The 21226-nt window shown below is 36.7% G+C and overlaps 1 protein-coding gene across 4 annotated transcripts in view; it reads left to right on the plus strand.

Moving 5' to 3' along the window:
• The first annotated feature begins 454 nt into the window (after positions 1 to 454).
• ZNF280D (zinc finger protein 280D) overlaps positions 455 to 21226 on the plus strand; it is a 110364-nt gene continuing 89592 nt past the window's right edge. Inside the window, exons 1-3 of one of the 4 annotated variants that reach the window (XM_069459494.1) lie at positions 455 to 506; positions 20923 to 20968; positions 21081 to 21149. In XM_069459494.1, the coding sequence (XP_069315595.1) occupies positions 21122 to 21149 (28 nt within the window). In that variant the 5' untranslated portion in view covers positions 455 to 506; positions 20923 to 20968; positions 21081 to 21121. Of the gene's footprint in view, positions 507 to 20920; positions 20969 to 21080; positions 21150 to 21226 lie in introns of those variants that run through there. The other 3 variants (XM_069459497.1, XM_069459504.1, XM_069459511.1) reach the window with 3 other exon arrangements.

The following is a 21226-nucleotide window of genomic DNA, read 5'->3' on the forward strand; positions in this document are numbered from 1 at the left end:
GCACAGTATTTCTTTTTAATGGTGGCCGTCTTCCGTAACCTTTTTACTTTCCAAGCCAATGGAGAGAGGTGGCCGTTACAGACTGGAAGGGCCCAGAACTCACAGCTCTGCGCCTGCAGATTCGGTGCCGGCCGGGTTCCGGGACTGCCGCTGGCCTGCACCCACGTCAGGGCCTGACCTGGGCCCTCGCCCGGGGCCGGCGCATGGCTGGGCGCGGCGGGCTTCGAGGGCCAGAGACGCGGCGCACATGCCGACGCCCGCCCCCCGCGCCCGCGAGAAGACAGGGAACCCGGACGCGGGGAGGCTGACCCGGAGCCTACCCATGAGGCAGCGCGCTGGCTGCACGAGAACCACCCCCCCCCCCGCCCCTCTCCACGGCTCAGCTGCCTGCTCCGCAATGGGAGCCGTCACTGTCGCCGCAGTGTAGCTTTTCGTGCTCCTCCTTTTCCTCCTCCTCTTTCTCCTCCTCCTCAGGGCTCCAGTCAGGCCGATCCGCTCCGCTCACGGTAAGCGCCCCCCGCCCCCGCCCGCCCCGCGCTGCAGCAGGCAGAGGCCCTCCCGCGCGGCCTGCGCCGCCTCACTCCGGGGGCGCTGGGCTGGGGGTCTTGAGGCCGGCGCGGGTCGTCGGGAGCGCCCAGGGCGCGGGGGAGGAGACCAGCTGCGCGGCGGCGGTTAGACCGCCATCTTGCGTCGGCCCCGGCGGGGGAGGAATCCCGGCGCGACGCGGCACCCGACTGGGCTGCTGCAGGCCAGGGCTGCGCAGGCCACCGCCGCCTCCTGCTCCTCCGCCACCTCGCCTTCCAGGCCTGTGCGCCTGTTTGTCCTCAGCCTCAGTTTTGCCTTTTCTCTCGGGAGGCAGCTCCCATTGGTCTTTCAATACATTTTGTGCCGATGTTTGGCCGAGACCCCCACTCCTCACACCACAGCCCATCCCCGAGTGTCTTCAGTCGTAGGAAAAGAGACCATAGGCCGTTCGGAACTTTCAGGCACAGGGCCTCTCAGTTTGCCTAGGTGACCCGTCATTCCACGATTACACCCGCTCTGCCATAGAAGTCCTCTTACTGTCTGCAGAAGGCGAAGGGCCCCGAGAAGCGTGGAGTTGGATATACAGTTTTCTAACTGAGCTTTACAGCGTTCACTTAATGAGACGTAAAGAATGATCTCACTCTGAGGTTTTAGCCTGCTCCAGAGATGGAAGGAGTTCCACCCAACTTATCTCAAGTTTTAACGCTTTTAAGGAGAACTGTGCTGGAGAGGAAAAACGTCAAAGTGAACCCGCTTCTGCAAGCACGAGAGATCTTTGGCCAAGGGATTCTCTTTGTTTGCGAAGATTTGTTTAAATAAAAATTCTGTCAGCTTAAAAAAATTGGATTTATTGGTTTGAGGGTTGGACAGAATTTGACGTTTTTTAGTGCCATTAAACATAAAACTGAAAGCTAGAAGGAGAATTTTAAAGTACAAAAGCCTCCAGTTAGCATTTGTAAGGTTTCCTGCTTTGGGGAATCACTGTGCCAACTCAAGCTGTCTAGACGCAGAAACTGTGCTTGTGAAGGCACTGGGTTGATTATAAAATTAAGTTAGGGCTGTGTTTTAACATCACTGCAAGTACCGTTGTAATTGTCTCTGGTATTTGTATCTGTCATTGATGTCAGATACACCTGATTGTTACCTCTTAGCCCCTTTTGTAGTGGTCTCTATTGATGGAACTGTTTTGAAGGTGAGGAAACGCCTCAGGGAGAGGACTTTAATGAGGTCACCTGGCTAGGAAAAGTCAGGGCCAATTATAGAACCCTAGGTCTTCTGACTCCTCTTCCAGTACTCAACTCTAGTATGCCCCATTTTTGTGGGAATGAAGTGGATGAGAATAGGCAAGGAGGCTCACGTAAAAAATTTAAGAAATACTAATCAGTTGTCTTTTCTTTTACATTTTTATTTTTGGGTTAATTTCTTAATGTTGCAACTTTTTATTATTCAAGTAATGATTTTTTTTCAGACATTGAAAATTCGAAGAATAGCCCATTTGAGCACTCATACCTACCACCTAGTTCTGACAGTTGTCATTACCATTTTGCCATATTTGCTTTGTCACACTCTATTTACTGTACATTTCTAAGTCCCTTTCAGATATAACAGTTCACCCCTAAATGCTGTATGTGTGTTAGTGTGTATCTCATAAGATTAAGGCATTTTTCTTTATCTTGATAACACAATACCAAAATCATGCTTAAGAAAGTTAAAAATATTTCCCAAAATCTAATGTATGGTGTAGTATATATTCACATTTCCTCCATTATGCCCAAAATATCCTTTTTAATTTTTTTTTTGGAGCCAAGATCCAATCATTTATTACATTTGTTTGTCTTAGTCTCTTTAATTTACAATAGTTCCCTCATTTTTTTTTTTTCTAATGACATTGACTGTTTGAAGAGACCAGGTCAGTAGTCTTATACAGAATAACCCATATTCTGTATTTTACTGATAGTTCGTCCTCATGGTGTTTAAATTGTTCCCTCTAGCCCCTGTATTTTCTGTAAACTTGAAGTTAGGTCTGAAGGCTTGAGTAGATTCAGATTTAGTGTTTTTGACAAGAATACTTCGTAAACATGCTGTGTACTTCATTTCATTCAACATCAGAAGACACATAAAGTAGGATTGTCCTGTTAGTAATCCAAAATCTGATCTATCTTTACATTGTAAGTGGTTCCTTTTGCAATTAGCAAGTAATTTGTGAGGTGATATTTTGGCATTAGTACTTGGTGTGAATTTAGCTGCAAGTAATCTGATAAACACATAGTTGGGAGCAGTGCCCTAGGAATGGATATTTGGGAGTTAGGAAGAAGGAGGGGGCAATTTTGGAGGATAAGACTAAACTGTCTAGTTTAAGGAACTTGGAATTGCTGCCACCTGAAGGCATCAGAGCCTAGAGAGGATAGGGAAGAGGAGGCACAAAGGAGACATCAGAAAGACTACCTTCTTTCAAAATTTGCTTAGTACTATCGTAGCAGTAGTGAGCTATGAAAAATAGAAAAGTTCTCAAGTAGATATTGGAGGATTGAAATCTCACTATCCCCCCACTTCAACTGGAGCATCTTTCCAGTTAGGCTGCTAGTCCAGTCCTTTTTCAGTCTAGTGTTTTTACTACTCAGGATTGACTTTTTTAGTAGGGGAGAGAAAGGCAAAGAAAAGAATAAATAATTTTGTACCTCCTCTCATGCTTGTTTTCTTTATTCAAGACAAAATTTAGAATCATACCAAGAATTTTTTCTATACAGATTGGGCAGGGGATGTACTTAATAGGAATAGCAATATTTGTAAATGAAAAGTAAACTAGTCTTAGGTGACAGGAAATTGGAAATTTATATTGAAAACATATTTTGTTATTTCAAAAGCAGTTTTTGAAAGATAAATACTTACAACATAGTCACTAACTAAACATGTAATCCTGAATAGTTTTTTTTCCTCTTCCTGCTTCAGAGAGGGACTCAAAAATATTTGGTTTTTCAGTTGAATTGTTTTAAATGATTTAAATAATGACTTGATTTACTCAGTAACTTGTATCAAAAACTATGTTTAGAATTTTGGTTCATTTCTGCAAAGCCCTTTTCTTTTAAGGATTCTTTTAACCCTCAGTGTGCCAGAAAAAATAGTTATTACTGTTTACCATCTAGATTGAAAGGGACTGTTTTTATTTCTTTACATTTTAAGTTTTTTTTTTTTTTTTTTTGAGACAAGAGTCTTGCTTTGTTGCCCGGGCTAGAGTGAGTGCCATGGTGTCAGCCTGGCTCATAGCAACCTCAAACTCCTGGGCTTAAGCGATCCTACTGCCTCAGCCTCCCGGGTAGCTGGGACTACAGGCATGGGCCACCATGCCCGGCTAATTTTTTCTATATATATTTTAGTTGGCCAGATAATTTCTTTCTATTTTTAGTAGAGACGGGGTCTCGCTCTTGCTCAGGCTGGTCTCGAAGTCCTGTCCTTGAGCGATCCACCGGTCTCGGCCTCCCAGAGTGCTAGAATTACAGGCGTGAGCCACCTCGCCCTGCCTTATTGGAGCTTTTAATGAGAATGTAAACATAGCAAACGCTTTTGTATATACTTAGAAACATGAAAAACAAAAACTCTGTTTCATACATTTTATTACATAACACCTGTACAATGAATATAAGTCCCATTTGAATGCTTTTGGCAAATATTCTGATTATAATTGCAGCACGCTTTTTTTTTTTTTGAGTTTTTGTATCTATACAAAGAACATCTTCCTCTCGTCTTCCTACTTTGAGATTTGTGCAAAAAGAACATTGTGGTTAGAGGGTAAGACAAATTTTCTTCCGAGGTCTTGTAAGTTCTTTTCCTAGTTGCATGAGGAATTTCTTGATAACTTACAGGTTTGTAACTGAAGCTTTTCCCATACAATGAAAACATTCTCCGCACTAATATCAGTCATAAGCCATCTTCAACTCATTCTTTTGCAAGTATAGTTTCTGACATTCTTTTTGAATGTATCTCTCTCTCCTGTAGTCTTTTTATAATACAGATCACTTATGAATTATGTTATATGAATTATTGAATATATGAATTATGTTTTTATATTATGAATTATAAATTATGTTAATTTATGCAGGGGGGTTTGAATTCATTGGTGGTTGAGAATGAGTTGAGCTGAGAAGAGTAATTGTAGTTTTTTTTGGGACAATAAGACCCAATGAGTATATTTAAAATCCAGATTTTGTGCTATTGACTTCTCTTGCTTTTCCATTTGTGAAAATTCACAGTTCAACCCTATTCTTCCAAAGAGAGCCAACTAAGGAAAGTTTCTTGCTGTATAATACTCAGCCAAGACTAAATTTGTAAAAAATTATCACAAGTTATATTTCTGACAGAATTTTTAAATTTGTCAATTCTTGTAATGCTTGTTACTCTTGGTTCTGCTCTCACCCCTTTTCTGAATTTCTGTGTAGATCTGCAAATTCCATGCCTATGATGTTTCACTGTCACGTTACCCAGATTTTTATTCCATATTTTCCAGATTTTGAAGGTATTTGTACCTGAAGTGGGTAACATAATCTGAATGCAATTAACTAGAGATGCTCCTTGAATTACGATAGGGTTACATCCCAATAAACCCATCATGAGTTGAAAATATCATATGTTGAAAATGCATCTAACACATTCGATAAACCCATTGCAAAGTCAATCATAAGTCCAAAATGCATTTAATACACTTAACCTACTGAACGTCATAGCTTGGCCTAGCCTACCCCACACGTGCTCAGAACACTTATATTAGCCTGCAGTTGGGCAAAATCATCTGATACAGAGCTTATTTATAATAGTAAAGTGTTGAATATCTCATGTAATTTTTGGAATACTGTACTGAAAGTGAAAAACAGAATGGTTGTATGGGTCAAAATATTGTAGGTTGAACCATCCTAAGTCAGGGACTGTCTGTACTTACCAACTGTCATACATGACCCTGGAACTATTTGTCTTGTAAATACTGATTTGAGATTTCATATGCTTCCTTGATAGGTTCTAGCTTGTCATTTCTTCTGGGTCTTTTTGTATGTGTATAATCAAAATGTAATACTGGAAGCATTTTTTGAAACCTTTTATTGTTCATAGTTTTGTTGCAGAAAGGATGGCCATCTTCTTTTCTCCACAATTGCAAGATATTTTCAATTTCAGATTTATAAACAACCAATTAGAATAATCAATCCAATGAATTCTAAAAATTTCTATATCTTCTTTTTCCTTCCAGTCACCTTTGCATACACCTGCCTTCAACACTTTTGCAGTTATGAATTTTATCAAGTAAAATTTTAGCACACAAATGTAAGACATGAAAGAATACTGTCAGATATTCTTTTTATCAGAAACAGCATGGTCTGTATTCTTATTGCAAAAATACTACATGATGAATTCCTTCCTGCTGAATGAGAATACCATATTTTCTTTTTGTTTTTAGAACTATATTATTCCCTCATTGATTGTTGAGTTTGAGAACATTTACCTAGGATAACTCATCTGAAGACTCAGTCTGAGGTTTCTCTTGTATAGTCAATTTCACTGTTTACATTAGAGTCTAAAGTGCATCCATCTTTGCATTCATCTTCTGGTTCATCTAATAATTGTGAAGTGCCTTCCTCTGTTAATTTGCTTCTTTTCTATTATGGGCAAAAAATAAAAAATTCTGAGTTTTTAAGTGTATTCAGTGAAAACTAAAAGCAGATAAAGGGAACCAGGGTGTGCTACTCCAAAATATGCCTCTTTAGCATCAGGATTATTTTGAGTTGAAGGCAACTGAAAATCAATAGATGCAGGAAGAGTTCTCTGTCCTCCCCTTATCTGCCAGCAATAGGGCATAAATTTCCTTTTGTAAGGTGTTTCCACTATATAACTGGGAAAGAAGAGCAACTCTGTTTCCCTGAGATGGAGAGTCAGCACAGAGATGAGTCTGCATAAAAATATTTTACTAAAATAACCCTTATTTTCCATTAATTCCCCCATATATTTCCTAGTCCCTAAAAACTGTATGTATTTTCTCCTGCTAATCTGTCTTTTCTTAGTTTAATTCACAGGCCCCTAGGTACTGAACCTAAGAGGATAGAGGAAAAGTTTTTCCTTCCTAACACAGACTACAAAGTTGTTTTCAGTCTTCTATACCTTTTAAAAAGTTAGTACAAAACTTTGTGCAAAACAATAAAACTGAAAAAAAAAAAATAAGAGAAGTGAAGGATAATACATTCGTCTAGATTTATTTCACTATGCGTCATTCTTGTAGGCAACTGAATTATTCTTCCATTTTCTTCTTATTTTCTAGCAAGGTTGGGATTAATTGATGAGCAATCGTGAAAAATAATACCTAGGATGATGGAATTAATAAAATATTTTAAGATGTAGGAAAAATAAAATCATAAGATCCTATAATATATCCTAGATTTATAAAAAGATTCTATTATAGACCCATGTAGTATTAATAGTTGTAAGATAGAATGTTTTGTTTAAAAGTAATAAGTAAATTTTCCCTTCGTTGTTTCATCTCTAGGAAACAACGTAAGTCATAAAATGTCCAACTTTCTAAATAGAATTACTCAAAAAAGAGAATAAAAAACTAAAATGGTTTCCTTTGTACTCTGATAGTATATGGAAGGTTAGTGGTTAATTTGGACAGTTAGACATAGAGTTCCAACACACACATTAAACCTACCTGTCTCTTTTTCTACTACCATGATAGGTTTTCAGCCGATCATAGGACATTTCTAATGAATGCAGGCAGTACTTAGAAAGTTGTTCCTTAAGGTTTCTGTTCTAAAATATTTTTGTTGTTACCAGTTTTTTCTTCCCTTCCTTCCAAGCTTTACTTTCAGAGACCCTCTATGTAAAAAATGATGAACTAAAACCCAGGAGGATCAAAGTTGTTGTGTTTAGGCTTTTTGGTTAACTGGATTAAGCAAAAAATATATTTCACTTCAGTAATTTTCATTGTAAACATTCATGTTTTTCTGGTTTAGAATAGCATGATGAACACAAAGTGATTTTAGGGATGATGTATGTTTTGCTTCTTTGTGTTTTCAAACATAATACTTTACATATAATTAACGCTCTCAGTAAAACTTTTCCTTAATGTGTTTATCACTTGAATATTCCCTAACAGTTTAAAATTGTTGTTTTACTCTTTGTATTGGTATATAACTGAAAAAATTTTTTTTACCAGATAGTATAGTAATTTAGCCCTCTTTTTTAAACAAAAGCTTTGACTTAGTTTATCTAGTGTGGTAGTTCTCTCAGTGCAGTCAGGGGTTTGAGACACTTTTAAGGGTTCAACTAGGTCCTCCCTTTACCACTCAGCCTTTTTTGTGAGGCTGGATTTTCTTTAGTGTAACAGATTGAATGCAGAAGCTAATAAGAGAATCCAGCTGTCTTTACTAAAACATATTAATGAGATTTGCAAAAATGTAAAACAATACCACTCTTTTCTGAATTTTTTGTTTTGAGAAATAGTTACTTTTATAAAAATATTTACATTAATATATAGTCCTTTTACTATTGCTATTTTAAAGTAAATTAATACATATTTAAAAAGATTTCCAGCAAGAAAAAAAATCAGACAACCCTATTAAAAAATGGGCAAAAGACATGAAAAGAAACTTGTCAAAAGAAGATAGACTAATGGCCAACAAACATATGAAAAAATGCTCAACATCTCTATTCATCAGGGAAATGTAAATCAAAACCACAGTGAGGTATCACCTAACTCCAGCGAGAATGGCTTTTATCAAAAAGCCCCAAAACAACAAAATGGTGGTGTGGATGTGGTGAAACAGAACACTCATACATTGCTGGTGGGACTGAAAACTAGTACAACCTCTCTGGAAAGTAGTATGGAGATACCTCAAAGAACTAACAGTAGAACTACCATTTGATTGGGCAGTCCCACTACTGGATATTTACCCAGAGGAAAAAAAGACATTTTATATAAAAAGACACCCTCACCTGAATGTTTATAGCAGCACAGTTGACAATTGCAAAGATGTGGAAACAACCCAAGTGCCCATAATATATGAGTAGATTAATAAAATGTGGTATAGGTATACCATGGAATACTACTCAGCCATAAAAAATGGTGAACTAATAATACCTGTTAAATTAACTGGATGTAACTGGAGACCATTCTTCTAAGTGAATTATCACAACAATGGAAAAACAAACACTTCATGTATTCACCATTAAATGGGAACTAATCAATCAAAAAAAAAGGGGGTTTGGGGTGTGCTGGTCTCCACAGGCTCGTGGAGCAGGAGAAGCTTGAGCTTTGGCCTCCTTCCTCCTGGGTTCTGGCCTCGGTCTGGTTGGTCTTGGGTAAATGATCTCAGTTCTAGGCACTGCAGGGGCCTAATAGTAGCAGCTCCTACATGTTTACTGTTAGAAATAAATAAAATACTGCCTCTCTGTGCTTTAAAAGCACTACCTCTACAAAAAAACAAAAACGAAAAAAAGATTTTCAGGTTTGGGGTTTGTGGACTCGTGGGTAAAGAGTCTATCCTTAAAGGTTAATCACCCACACATCTTTTTTGGGTCAGATTTGGGGTTTCTTCAGCATTACAACTGAATTCCTTTCAGTTGATTTGCATTTTGACTAGAGCTAGTTACTAAAGCAAAGATAATTAGCCTTTGAACTAATTTGCCCCTTGCTTCTAGGCTTGCCTCCTGTGTGTTTCTTATTTTGTGGGTTACCTTTGCCAAGTCTAAGAAGCAAAGCCTGGAGGGTTTTGGGAGGAGTCTGGGGGTTTTAGGTGTATCCTAATCTCTATTGCGTCTCCTACTGTGATTTCTCACTCACTGCTTTTCCCATTCAATGTTTAAGATTACATGACTTTTAACTATACAGGATTGCTGATTGCTGCCAAAAGAGCCCTCATAAGCAAAATGCAACGTGGAAATAGCTTTATTACATTTTATGGGAAAAATAAGTAATAGATCTTACAACCTTATTGAACAGAAAAAGGTAAATCAGGAAATTGCCATTTCTTTTGTTACATTGCATTGTTAGTATGTGTTCACTTGAGCAGTTATACAAGAGATGTCTTTCTATTCTTTGATTTCTTTTATTGTAGTATTTTAGAGATGGTAAAGTGTATTCTCTGTTAAAATATTTCATCATCAAAACAAATACTTCTTTGAGATAGGTGGTATTATCATCCATCTTTTACAGATAAAGAAATTGAGTCTCAGAAAAAGTTCATTTTATTCACTGAAATACTTGGTGACAGATACTGCATATTCATTTTATGAAATATGATGCCTTGGTCTTCCTGTACTTCAGCCTTAGCCTTTCTATCTCAAAATTACATGCTGTCTTCTACTTGGGCTAGATGATGCAGGCTAGCCTTGCAGCCTCAGCCACTGTTAGAAATGCTGGCTCTTAGAACATTTGGCCTATTCAACACCTTACTGCTCTCTGGAAGCTTTTAGTGCTAGTATAACCTAACCCAGCTCTGCATGGGTTGGTGGAGGGTTATTCAAGAGTTTGGAATTGATAAGTGACACAATGAATGCGTTATTTCAGGAAATTGTTAATTTGGTGGCTCTGTATTGAATGGATAAAAGCAAAGAGATCTGGATGTTGAGAGACCGAGTAAAGATAGTCCCTGAATTAAGATGGTTCAACTTAAGATTTTTTTGATTTTTACCGTGGTGAATGCCATACGCATTCAGTAGAAACTGTACTTCAAATTTTGAATTTTGATCTTTTCCCAGGCTAGTGATATGTGGGTAAAATGCTATTGAACAGCATCGTATGCTACAGAAAATTCTTTCATAAAAGGAAGAGTCAATTAATTGATGCCACAAACTTCATCGTTACCTTATTTTAAGAAATTGCCACAGCCACCCCAACCCTTAGCAACCACCACCCTGATTAGTCAGCAGCCATCAGCATTGAGGTAAGACCCTCCACTGACAAAAAGATTGCTGTATGCTCAGATTGTTAGCATTTTTTAGCAATAAAGTATTTTTTAACTAAGATAAGTCCATTGTTTTTTAAACATAATGCTATTGCACACTTCATAGTACAGTGTAGTATAAACATAACTTTTATTGCACTGGAAAACCAAAAATTTTGGGTGACTTGCTTTATTGTGATATTCACTTTATTGTGATTGTCTGGAACAGAGCCCATATCTCCAAGGTATCCCTGTACTGAATTAGAGGTAAGTTTAAGTATCCAGATGGCAGTTTTCAGTAGTAAAAGAGGAGAGACTAGAGCTTAGTTGAGATATCAGGGGTTGGAGGTGAATTTTTGATGATTTTATTGGCTGCTACTGAGAATTGATAGCTGAGACTATGGAATTTATTAGATTTGTCTTTTAGGGAACAGTTTGTATAGGGCTGAGGTCTAAACTTTGTGGAAAACCTGTTTTTACTTTATTTAAGGAGGATAAGATATGGAGAATCTGTAGAGTTAAAAAAGAAGAGGTGAGCAGGCCAGACTGTTGGTATATAGAAAATTACCGAGCACGATATGCAAGAAGTGGGGTTAAAATAATTGCACAATAAGTAAGGAAAATGAAGAAAAGATAATTGGCTATTGGGAGGGTTTTGGGGATCTTCAGGTAGATACTTTGGTATCTACTGCAGAGTACTATGCAGTAGATAATGCTGTAGCTGTTCTGCTGTGCTCAGTTCAGTTTTGAGTGACAAAGTGGGTAGCAATAACTTGAGCGAATTGTTTGCAGCCTGGATCAGGTGTGCATGGGTTTTAGTTGGATGAATAGGAGGTGATGCAAAGAGATATTCCCTATGCTTTGTGTAGAAGAAAGATTCCTTTTGTATAGAAGCTTTTAATGACTGTGCTGATTTAGATTGATTTGTAGATTTAAGCAGTCTGCTGAAGCATCACTTTTCTACTTAATAATATTACATGAAAAATTTTGGGGTTAACAAAAATGTTAAAATTCTAAAAAGTTGATTTATCATGATGCTATGATAAGGAATATTTGAGATGTTTTATCTGAATCAATATCTGTGAAGTAGATTTTGATATCATTGGGAGTTTTTAAACCATCAAGCAGCTTTATTAAAATGAAATTTGTATTGTTTATTTAAGATAATTGACTATTACTTTTTTTCGGGAATTTGCTTGTTTTGAATTAACTCAGAAGAATTTCATATTCAGTGTTGAGCTTCATCCCAACTGCTTCATTCATTATATTGTACTTGAAAGTTTCTAGAAAATATTTGGATATAGTAGGTTGTTTACCAAAGTATTTTATTCCTAATTCCAGATGAAGTTTCATAATTCTGCATTTCAATTATGACAGTTTTTTTTACTGAATAATAAAAATCTTTAAGTCAAGGTAAAAATTTACATACTTCTAGATGGAAATGTTTACAGTATTAAGGTTGGAAGGATCCTTGAGGGGATCTTGAAAGTGATCATTTTCTTTCACATAATGCTTGAATTTTTCGTATTTTTCTTTGGTGGTCTTTCTCACCTACAGTTCTAATTGTTTTGTTCTTATATTGAGATGAAATCTACCTCTTGTAATTTTAGTCTTTTGTTCTTAGTGGAGGCAGTTAATGTTGTGTCTGAACTCTGAATCCTTGCCCCACGACTTAATTGTGTTACATTGGGCAAGGTACTTACTCTCCATAACTCAGTTTCTGCAGCTGTAAAGAGGGGGGATAATCAGTCTACCTCATAGGGTTTTTTGAAGATTAGATGAGATCATGTACGCATTTAATTGTTAGCTAACATTAATAATTGTATAATTTTTATTATCTTCTAATTTATAATGATAACTTACAGTAGATTATAATGAAATAGTTATGTTCAAGCTCATCACTAGAAATGAAATTCTCTAGTTTATTCAGAAGAAGTAAATATTATTATTACTATTATTACCACTTGAGCCACAAAGAACAAGTCTCTTTCTTTCTGTCTGTCTGTCTGTCTTTCTTTCTGACAAACAAAATATCTGTAAACAGCTTTTACTTCTACTACCTCAGCCTGACAGTCTCATGTTTCCCAGGTTAAATATCTTTAGTCCTTTCAAATTGACCTAGACAGAGCTCTGGTTCTGAATTCCTTGTAGTGAACATCTGTTGTTTTTGCCATCCAACATCCTTTCACCCTTACCTTGGTGACAGAAGTCTTGATTTTCCTTTGGAAAACCATCCCTTCCCCCAGTCTTACTTTTGTTTTTTGAGACAAGTCTCCTCTGTCGCCAGGGCTAGAGTGTCCTGGTGTAAGCCTAGCTCACAGCAACCTCAAACTCGTGGGCTCAGGTGATCCTCCTGCCTCAGCCTCCTGAGTAGCTGGGACTATAGGTGTGTATCACCACGCTGGGCTAATACTTTTTGCTTTTTTGATTGAGACTCTACCTCTGGTACCTGGGAGAGCATGTGATGTAGGCCTAAAGTTGTCAAAGTCCCTTAGCACTCCCTTAGTGATTGGCTTAGGGAAGGGCATATGACTTTAGCTAAGCAAATCAACTTGAATCAGAGCTGATCTTATTATCATTGTTCTGAACTTGAATTTGAAAGTTGGTTGGAGCTGTTACAATCATTCTCATTCTTATATCCTTTTGGAGGATACAATCAACATAGAGGAAGTAAAGCCCAGGAAAAGAGAGAAAAAAACCAGATTCACATGACGTTGTTTGAGTCATGCATGTAGTTATTTCTATAAATGAGTTAATATCGTTTGCATAAGCCAGTTTGAGTTGAGTTTTCTGTTATTTACAGTTGAAAAAGTTTTGGCTGGCTGGTCCGAGTGCAGTGGTGTTTACAACTAATTGATCACAACTGATTACTGATCCACTTCCACTGCTTCACTTGACTAGCCTATAAAAAAGGAAATTAACACCTGTAATCGTAGCACTCTGGGAGGCCAACGTGGGAGGCTTGCTTGAGGTCAGGAGTTTGAGACCAGCCTGAGCAAGAGCAAGACCACATCTCTACTAAAAATAGAAAAATTAGCTGGGCGTGATGGCACCCATCTGTAGTCCCAGCTGCTCTGGAGGCTGAGGCAGGAGGATTGCTTGAGCCCAGGAGTTTGAGGTTGCTGTGCACTAGGCTGACGCCATGGCACTCTAGCCAGGGTGACAGAGCAAGATTCTGTCTCCAAAACAAAACAAACAAACAAACAAACAAACAAAAAAGTCATGGCCGTCATGGCCAATATATAATATTCCAATTGAGGATTGATCAGTGTGAAATAGGGTAAAACTACCATCTCTTTGATTTTAGGCTCAGATTCTGGTCATTTTCACACTATCACAAACTGATAGCAGTTCCTGCTTCTCACTTATGGGGCCTTTTGGCTAAGATCAAGTGTATCTGTTCTTATCAGTTTAAAATCCCTCAGTGGCTTTTCATTGCTCTTAGGATAAGGACAAATTTCCTTGACATGGTCTACAAGGTGTTTTATTGTTTGACTCCTGCCTATCTCTGTTGTCTTATCTCTTACTATATAACTCCTTGCTTCTGTTTTTATAGTCATGATGGTTTCTTTTTGGTTTCTCATGTTTGCTCTATTCCCTCCTGCCATAGGTCTTTTGCACACATCTTGTTTCTTCTGCCTGGAACCCACCCTCCCTTCTCCTGTTTGCCTAGTTAGCTCCAGTCCTTTCTTCAGGTGACAACTTAAGCATCACTTTTTTAGGGAAGCCAGTTTTGATTATGCTAACTATAATTCCAGATTCATAGCACTTATCATTGTCATTTTATGTCTTTTTATATGAGTGTTTGTCCCTATTTCTAGAGTATAAGCTTTGTGAGTACAGTAACTAAGTATTAGTTTTTGTTCATTATTGTATTCCTCTCTGGTATATAAGTATAGATGTCCCTCAGTATTCACAAGGGGATTGGTTCCAGAACCCCCATTGATACCAATCAGAGGATGCTCAAGTCCTTTATATAATGGCATAATATTTGCATATAACCTATGTGTATGCTCCCTCATACTTTTAAATCATCTCTATGATACTTATAATAACTAATATAATATAAATACTTTGTAAATAGTTGTTATCCTGTATTGTTTTTAAGTTTGCATTATTTTTTATTGTTACATTATCATTATTTTTTTTTTTTCCCTGAATATATTTGATCCATGGTCGTGGATGTGGAACCCAGTGGTATGGAGGGCCGACTGTATACTTTTTAAATGAATGACTAACCTTTTTGACTCATAGGTCTTTTGGTAACCAAAACTGGTAAGCAATACATCTCCATTTATATTTTTGTGAATTTTGTCTTTTGGGCAAATACAAACTGTTATTTTATCATTCATTCTCTTGTTGAGATCTTTTAAAGCCTCATTCTGTTACGTAACACGCATTGCACTGTCTACTCATATAAATTTAATCTGCACACAGTATGACAGCTTTAATTCAAATCATTGCTATAAATATTGCCCTTTGTTAAGTCATACAAAGTATTGGAATGCCCTTCTTATCACTTAACCATAGCCCTCTTTGTATCTTCAATCACTGTTGTTATCCATTGTACTTCATCCAAACTCTGGTGAGTGGGATTAGAGGGTGGGGCAGGAGAGGGAATAGAATTCTTACTTTTTATTCTACACACTTTATATGTTTGAATTATTTTCAATAAACATGCTTGATTTTTTTAAAGAAGTGCTAATGAAATGAAAACATTTTTCCATTAAGGATTAATATATGTTTCTTCTATGGCAGGTAATTTCTTAACCCCCCAGCTAGGTGTGATTGCTTTTTTTCAAACTCCTAACCTAGAGATTCTTAAGAATTTGATGTACTGTCTTATCTCCCCAGAAATTGATTATGCACAAAATTTTGCAAAGTTTGTTATTTCTATGGTGCTCCCAACACCTTATCAAGAACCTCTGCTGTAGCACTTTTACTTTTTATTATTATAGCAACCATCTCCTCTTTTATAAGATATTGATGTATTTATCATAATCCCCCAATAGATAATTTCTTGAGTTAGGGCCTTTTTTCATAGCCTATTCACTGTTGGGATTTGTGCTTTGCATTAGATTGAAAACAAGCATATCATTTTTAAAATTCTTAATTGTTTATATTGTAAAGTATTTTATTGTCCTCAGAAAGTCTTGATTGTGTCCACTAACTTGGAGAATTGTTTTGGCTTTAAGGAATCCATTTGGATTTCTCCTAATTTCAGGGAATTAAAGTGCTAATTCTTTGATAAGCTACCTTCAGAGAATGAAGTTTTTTGTATACATTAGGAGATGGGCAGAGTAAACTGGCCCTAATTACCCTAGGCTTATTCTTGGAATTAGCTAGAGCAACCTCTTCCAGGACGTAGATTTTCCCTTTTCAAGTCCTAGCCTCCTTTGAAGTCCACTTCCTTCAAGACTGAGTCCCAAACTTTCCTCTTCTCTGTTTGCTTGTTCACTGTTAAGATTCCCAAATGTATAATCCTTTTTTAAAAGACATTTTACATTTTTGGTTTATTTTAAAAATAAAAACTATGTGTATCCATATTCTCCCTTTTTAAAATCCTTTCCTTTTTTTCTAAAGAGTGCTCATTATCAGGAGGCAATATTCTTCTTAAAATAAAAATTAGAATCTGTCAGAAATTAGGTGAGATTTATCTTCTAAAGTCTTTTAAGATTCTGTGATCTTCCAGTATTTTGTCTGTAATGTTTTAGATGCTGGTGATCAGATGTTTTTAATAATGAGGTTTGTGTGATTGTAATATGGCCTTTTCAAAAATAAGACTGGTTTTTTTTTGAGACAGAGTCTCGCTCTGTTGCCCCGGCTAGAGTGCCGTGGCATCAGCCTGCTCACAGCAACCTCAAACTCCTGGGCTCAAGCGATCCTTCTGCCTCAGCCTCCCGAGTAGCTGGGACTACAGGCACGCGCCACCATGCCCGGCTAATTTTTCTATATATATTTTTAGCTGTCCACATAATTTCTTTCTATTTTTAGTAGAGACGGGGTCTCGCTCTTGCTCAGGCTGGTCTCGAACTCCTGAGCTCAAACAATCCGCCCGCCTCGGCCTCCCAGAGTGCTAGGATTACAGGCGTGAGCCACCGCGCCCGGCCAAGACTGGTTTTTAATAGTAACAGCTGGACTGATTCTGAAAAAGATATTTAGTTTTCTAACACCAAAACATTTTAAAAAACACTTGAGGCACAAAAGGAAGGTGAAGTTTGAAATTTCATCTGCTTAACGTTTATAAATAAAAAATTTAATAAGTTAATTTTTCTAAAATTTCATAGTTGAATTCTAAATTTTATTAAATCAAATTTTAGTCATGGGTCTCTCTTTTAATTATATATGGTTTATTGCTTATGACTTAAGGTTTCTATTTGTGTGATTTGTCTTATAATGCCAAAGTAGATATCATTCTCTGCTTTTCTAATCCTGTTACAATTAATTTCCATAATGGAATCAACAGCTGATAGATACTAAGGTGCTATACAACAGGTGGTATACAGCAATTTTAAAAATTGCCCTTTTTCCTCAAAAGGTTTCGTATGTTTTTAAGATGATGAACATTAAACTAAAATTAATTTTCTACCTCTTTGACATAGTTGGAAATTCTGGAGGGATCAGAAAATCAGGGTTGAAATTACTAGATTGTTATTTATAGTTAAGAATCCACTTAGAACCCTTTAAGCTCTATCCACTTGAGATTAAAATTCTAAAATTATATTCCTCCATTTCAGTATGCCGTTAGTGACAAAAGACTTAAATAATTGTTTATAAAATGAAATAGAACATAATCCAAAACTTTAAAGTCAGTGGAATGATTTAAATGCGTGATTTCTTGAGAAATTTCTGAGAGGAAAAAAGTGACAAAGCAGGGTGGGGGAAGAAGGGCAGGGAAAAAAAAAGTGACGAATCAGACTTTACTGAACCAATGATCCTGTGTCATCCAAATAATTTTTCCACTGAGAAACTCTTCTAAGTATATATGCAAAATTCATGTTTTTATAGCTAGAATGGTATCTTAAGCAAAATTTGTAAATTTAACTTCATTTTATATACAGTACTTATTTTGGGTATAAATTTTCACTGTTTGAAATGGTTCTATTAATTTTTTTTACTCTCCTCCCACGCTCCGCCTCCCTCCCTTTTTTTTAAGACAGAGTCTTGCTCTGTTGCCTGGGATAAAGTGTAGTGGTGTCATCACAGCTCACTGCAACCTCAAACTCCTGGGCTCAAGTGATCTTCCTGCCTCAGCTTCTGGAGTAGCTGAGACTACAGGTGCACCACCACGCACAACTAATTTTTAAATTTTTTGTAGAGATGGGGTCCTGCTATTGCCCAAACTGGTCCCTGAGCTCCTGGCCTTAAGCAGTCCTCCTGCCTTGGTCTGCCAAAGTACTAGGATTACGGGAGTGAGCCACCATGCCTGGCCTGTATTTCCCTTTTAAGTTAAGTTGATCATATTTGGTTTTGGTGTTGCCAACTTCTTGGCTAAGAATGCAACCTCTAGTTAATACGTTTTTATGATGGGAAAGAAAACAAAGGTTGACTTTATCATTTGATTTCTTAGATTATTTCATTGAGTTTATGGGATCTGGGAAGAAGATCTAGAATTGAACTATTCACCATATTCCTCATGTTCACTTTGTATTTTACTTACCAGCTACTCTTTTTTTTTTTTTTTTTTTTTTGAGACAAGGTCTTACTCTGTTACCTAGGCTGGAGTACAGTGGTGTCATCATAGCTCACTGCAACCTCAAACTCCTGGGCTCAAGTGATCCTTTTGCTTCAGCCTCTTGAATAGCTGGGACTACAGGTGTGCACCACAACACCTGGCTAATTTTTTTATTTTTATTTTTTTAGAGACAGGTCTTGCTCTTACTCAGGCTAGTCTCAAACTCCTGGTCTCAAGCAGTACTCCTGCTTCAGCCTCCCAAAGTGCTAAAATTACAAGCATGAGCCACCACACCCAGCCCTCATTTTTTTAAAGGTCTTTTTTAGAAATTATAATACTGGGATCCATGCAGAATGAAATAGTGTTTTTTTCTTAATGGAAATGGTATAAGATAGCATTTATACCATTAATGTTATATGTTAATTTTTATATGTTGGTAGTTTTGAATTAGATACTTGTTTTATTCTGTTAGGTTAGTAGTATATAATTTAACAGTGTTGATAAGTTATAGGTGTGTGTGTTGCTTATATGAGGGTTTAAAAATCTTTTTGTGCACTTTAACTAGTTTAGAATTGCTTTTTAAAAAGATGAAAATATGGCTGATACTTTTGACAGCTACATTCCAGAAGGTATATTTATAAAGCTAAAAATTCATCATGAGAAATTTTACTGTAATGAAGACCTTATATAGTCATGTGCCACATAATGACATTTTAGTTAACAACAGACCACATATATGGTGGTGGTGGTCCCATAAGATTATAATGGAGCTGAAAAATTCCTGTCACCTAGTGATTTGTGTTAAAGTTGCCTACGGTATTCAGTATAGTAGTAACACGCTGTACAGGTTTGTTGCCTAGGAGCAACAGGCTATACCATATAGCCTAGGTGTATTGTATGTAAATTATACCATCTAGATTTGTATAAGAGCTATACACTCGATGATATTTTCACAATGAGGAAATCCTGTAATGATGCATTTCTCAGAACTTATCCCTGCCATTAAGCGATACATGACTATATAGCAAAATGATTTCTAAGTGCTCAGCTGCTAGCATGTAAATTCCAGTATGAAAATAGAATTGAGATCAATTCTTAGAGTTCTTTAAAATGGGATTTGGCCTAGAGTTAAAAATGACTAAGATTTTTGAGTGGTTTCTGTTTGCCAGACACTGAGCTGTGTGCTTTACATGTATGATCTCATTTAATCTTCATTATAATCATATGAAATAAGCGCTATTTTTAAATAACAAAATGTTTGTATGGTCTTGTAAAAATACTACATACGAGTCTTACAGGGTGTGGATTGTGAATCTTAAAAATATTCTGTTTTCTTGGTATTAAGTTCTTAATGCTAAGCAAAAATTATGTATTTATCTACTTGCCATAAGCATTACACTGATTCTAGTTTAGGGACAAGCTACTATTCAAATAATTGAGTAAAAGAAATTTAAATAGACCTCAGAACTACAGGAATTTAGTTAAACACAAGATTCACTAGAGTCTCTTATAGTAATTCAAACATTTATAGCAATTACTTCTGAAATTAAAGTATTTTTTTCTTTTTTTTCTTTTTTTTTTTTTTTTTGAGACAGAGTCTCACTCTGTTGCCCAGGCTAGAGTGAGTGCCGTGGCGTCAGCCTAGCTCACAGCAACCTCAAACTCCTGAGCTCAAGCGATCCTCCTATCTCAGCCTCCCGAGTAGCTGGGACTACAGACATGCACCACCATGCCCGGCTAATTTTTTTCTATATATATTTTTAGCTGTCCATATAATTTCTTTCTATTTTTAGTAGAGATGGGGTCTCGCTCTTGCTCAGGCTGGTCTCGAACTCCTGAGCTCAAACGATCCGCCCACCTCGGCCTCCCAGAGTGCTAGGATTACAGGCGTGAGCCACCGCACCCGGCCAGTATTTTTTTCTTTGTACTAATTCAGTCCAAATAATTTGGAAATGGAAAAGCAGGAAAGCTTGCTTTTTTCAGCCCGAGGCTAAAGAGGAATGTGAATATTGAGTTAGCTGTGTATTCCAGTATTTTAGATTTCCAATGTCTAGGTTTTGAACTTTTTTGCTTTATAACTAAAATGGTTTTCTAAAAGCTTGTTTATTTTGTAAAGTTTATGCTGTTATGTGTGCATGGGAATTCAAAAAACAAATTCATAGTTTGAATAAAGTGGTTTAAATGTATTTTTTTGGATAATATTTATTCTAGCAACATTTTAAAAGCCCAATGAATTATAAACATATTAGACTGTAAACTTCTGAAGACCAAGATTGTGACTTAGTCATCTTTGTTTTCCCCTAGGACGTTGCATACAGAAGGCTATGAGTAGTTATTTTTTGATTGAATTAATCTATGATGAAATATGGCCAACTAATTTTCTGTTCTTTTTCAGTTAGTTGATAAAAAGCCAGAAAAATACAAACTAAAATTTATTTAAAATTGTGTTTTCTTAAAGAAATAATTACATTTATTTCAGAAATGTGAAGAAGAGGTAACAGTTAATGTCACTTAGCATTTGCAAAGTCAAATTTACTATAATACATTATGAGGTGATTACTCATTTTTATGAAAGTATACTTTAAAAAATTATTTGTCATTTACTGATTCATCATATTTCTTCAAGTAGTAAGTGCTTAATATTTATTAAATTTTGATTTATTCAGGAATTAAACATTTATGTAAAGTGAATTACGTGTGTATATCAAACACAGAAATTGAGCTTTTTATAGGAGAAAAGATTAAATTAAGTATGTCTACATTTAATTTAATGAACTCCGCCCTAATAGTATCTTAATTTTATAGGAAGGAAAACTGAGACATAACTTGCTGCCTTGTCTGGAGTCACATGGTGAGTTTAGAGATCAAAATTAGATCCAGCAATTTGTGAATCCCAAGTTTCATGTTTCAAAATTTGGTGTTGCTTGAAGTGACTCATAAAATTGACTGATGTCATGTGTCAGTACTTAGGTGACAATTTACAGAAAGTCAACTCTGCAACTTGATGGGCGACAACCCTTTTCAACCAAAAAGTAAGTGTTGCTGACATGACCGATACTGGCATTCGTGGCTTTTGTATAACTTTGTTTTAGGAGAAATGATGAGGTAG

Source organism: Eulemur rufifrons, chromosome 2, assembly GCF_041146395.1.
Source record: "Eulemur rufifrons isolate Redbay chromosome 2, OSU_ERuf_1, whole genome shotgun sequence".
Taxonomy (NCBI): domain Eukaryota; kingdom Metazoa; phylum Chordata; class Mammalia; order Primates; family Lemuridae; genus Eulemur; species Eulemur rufifrons.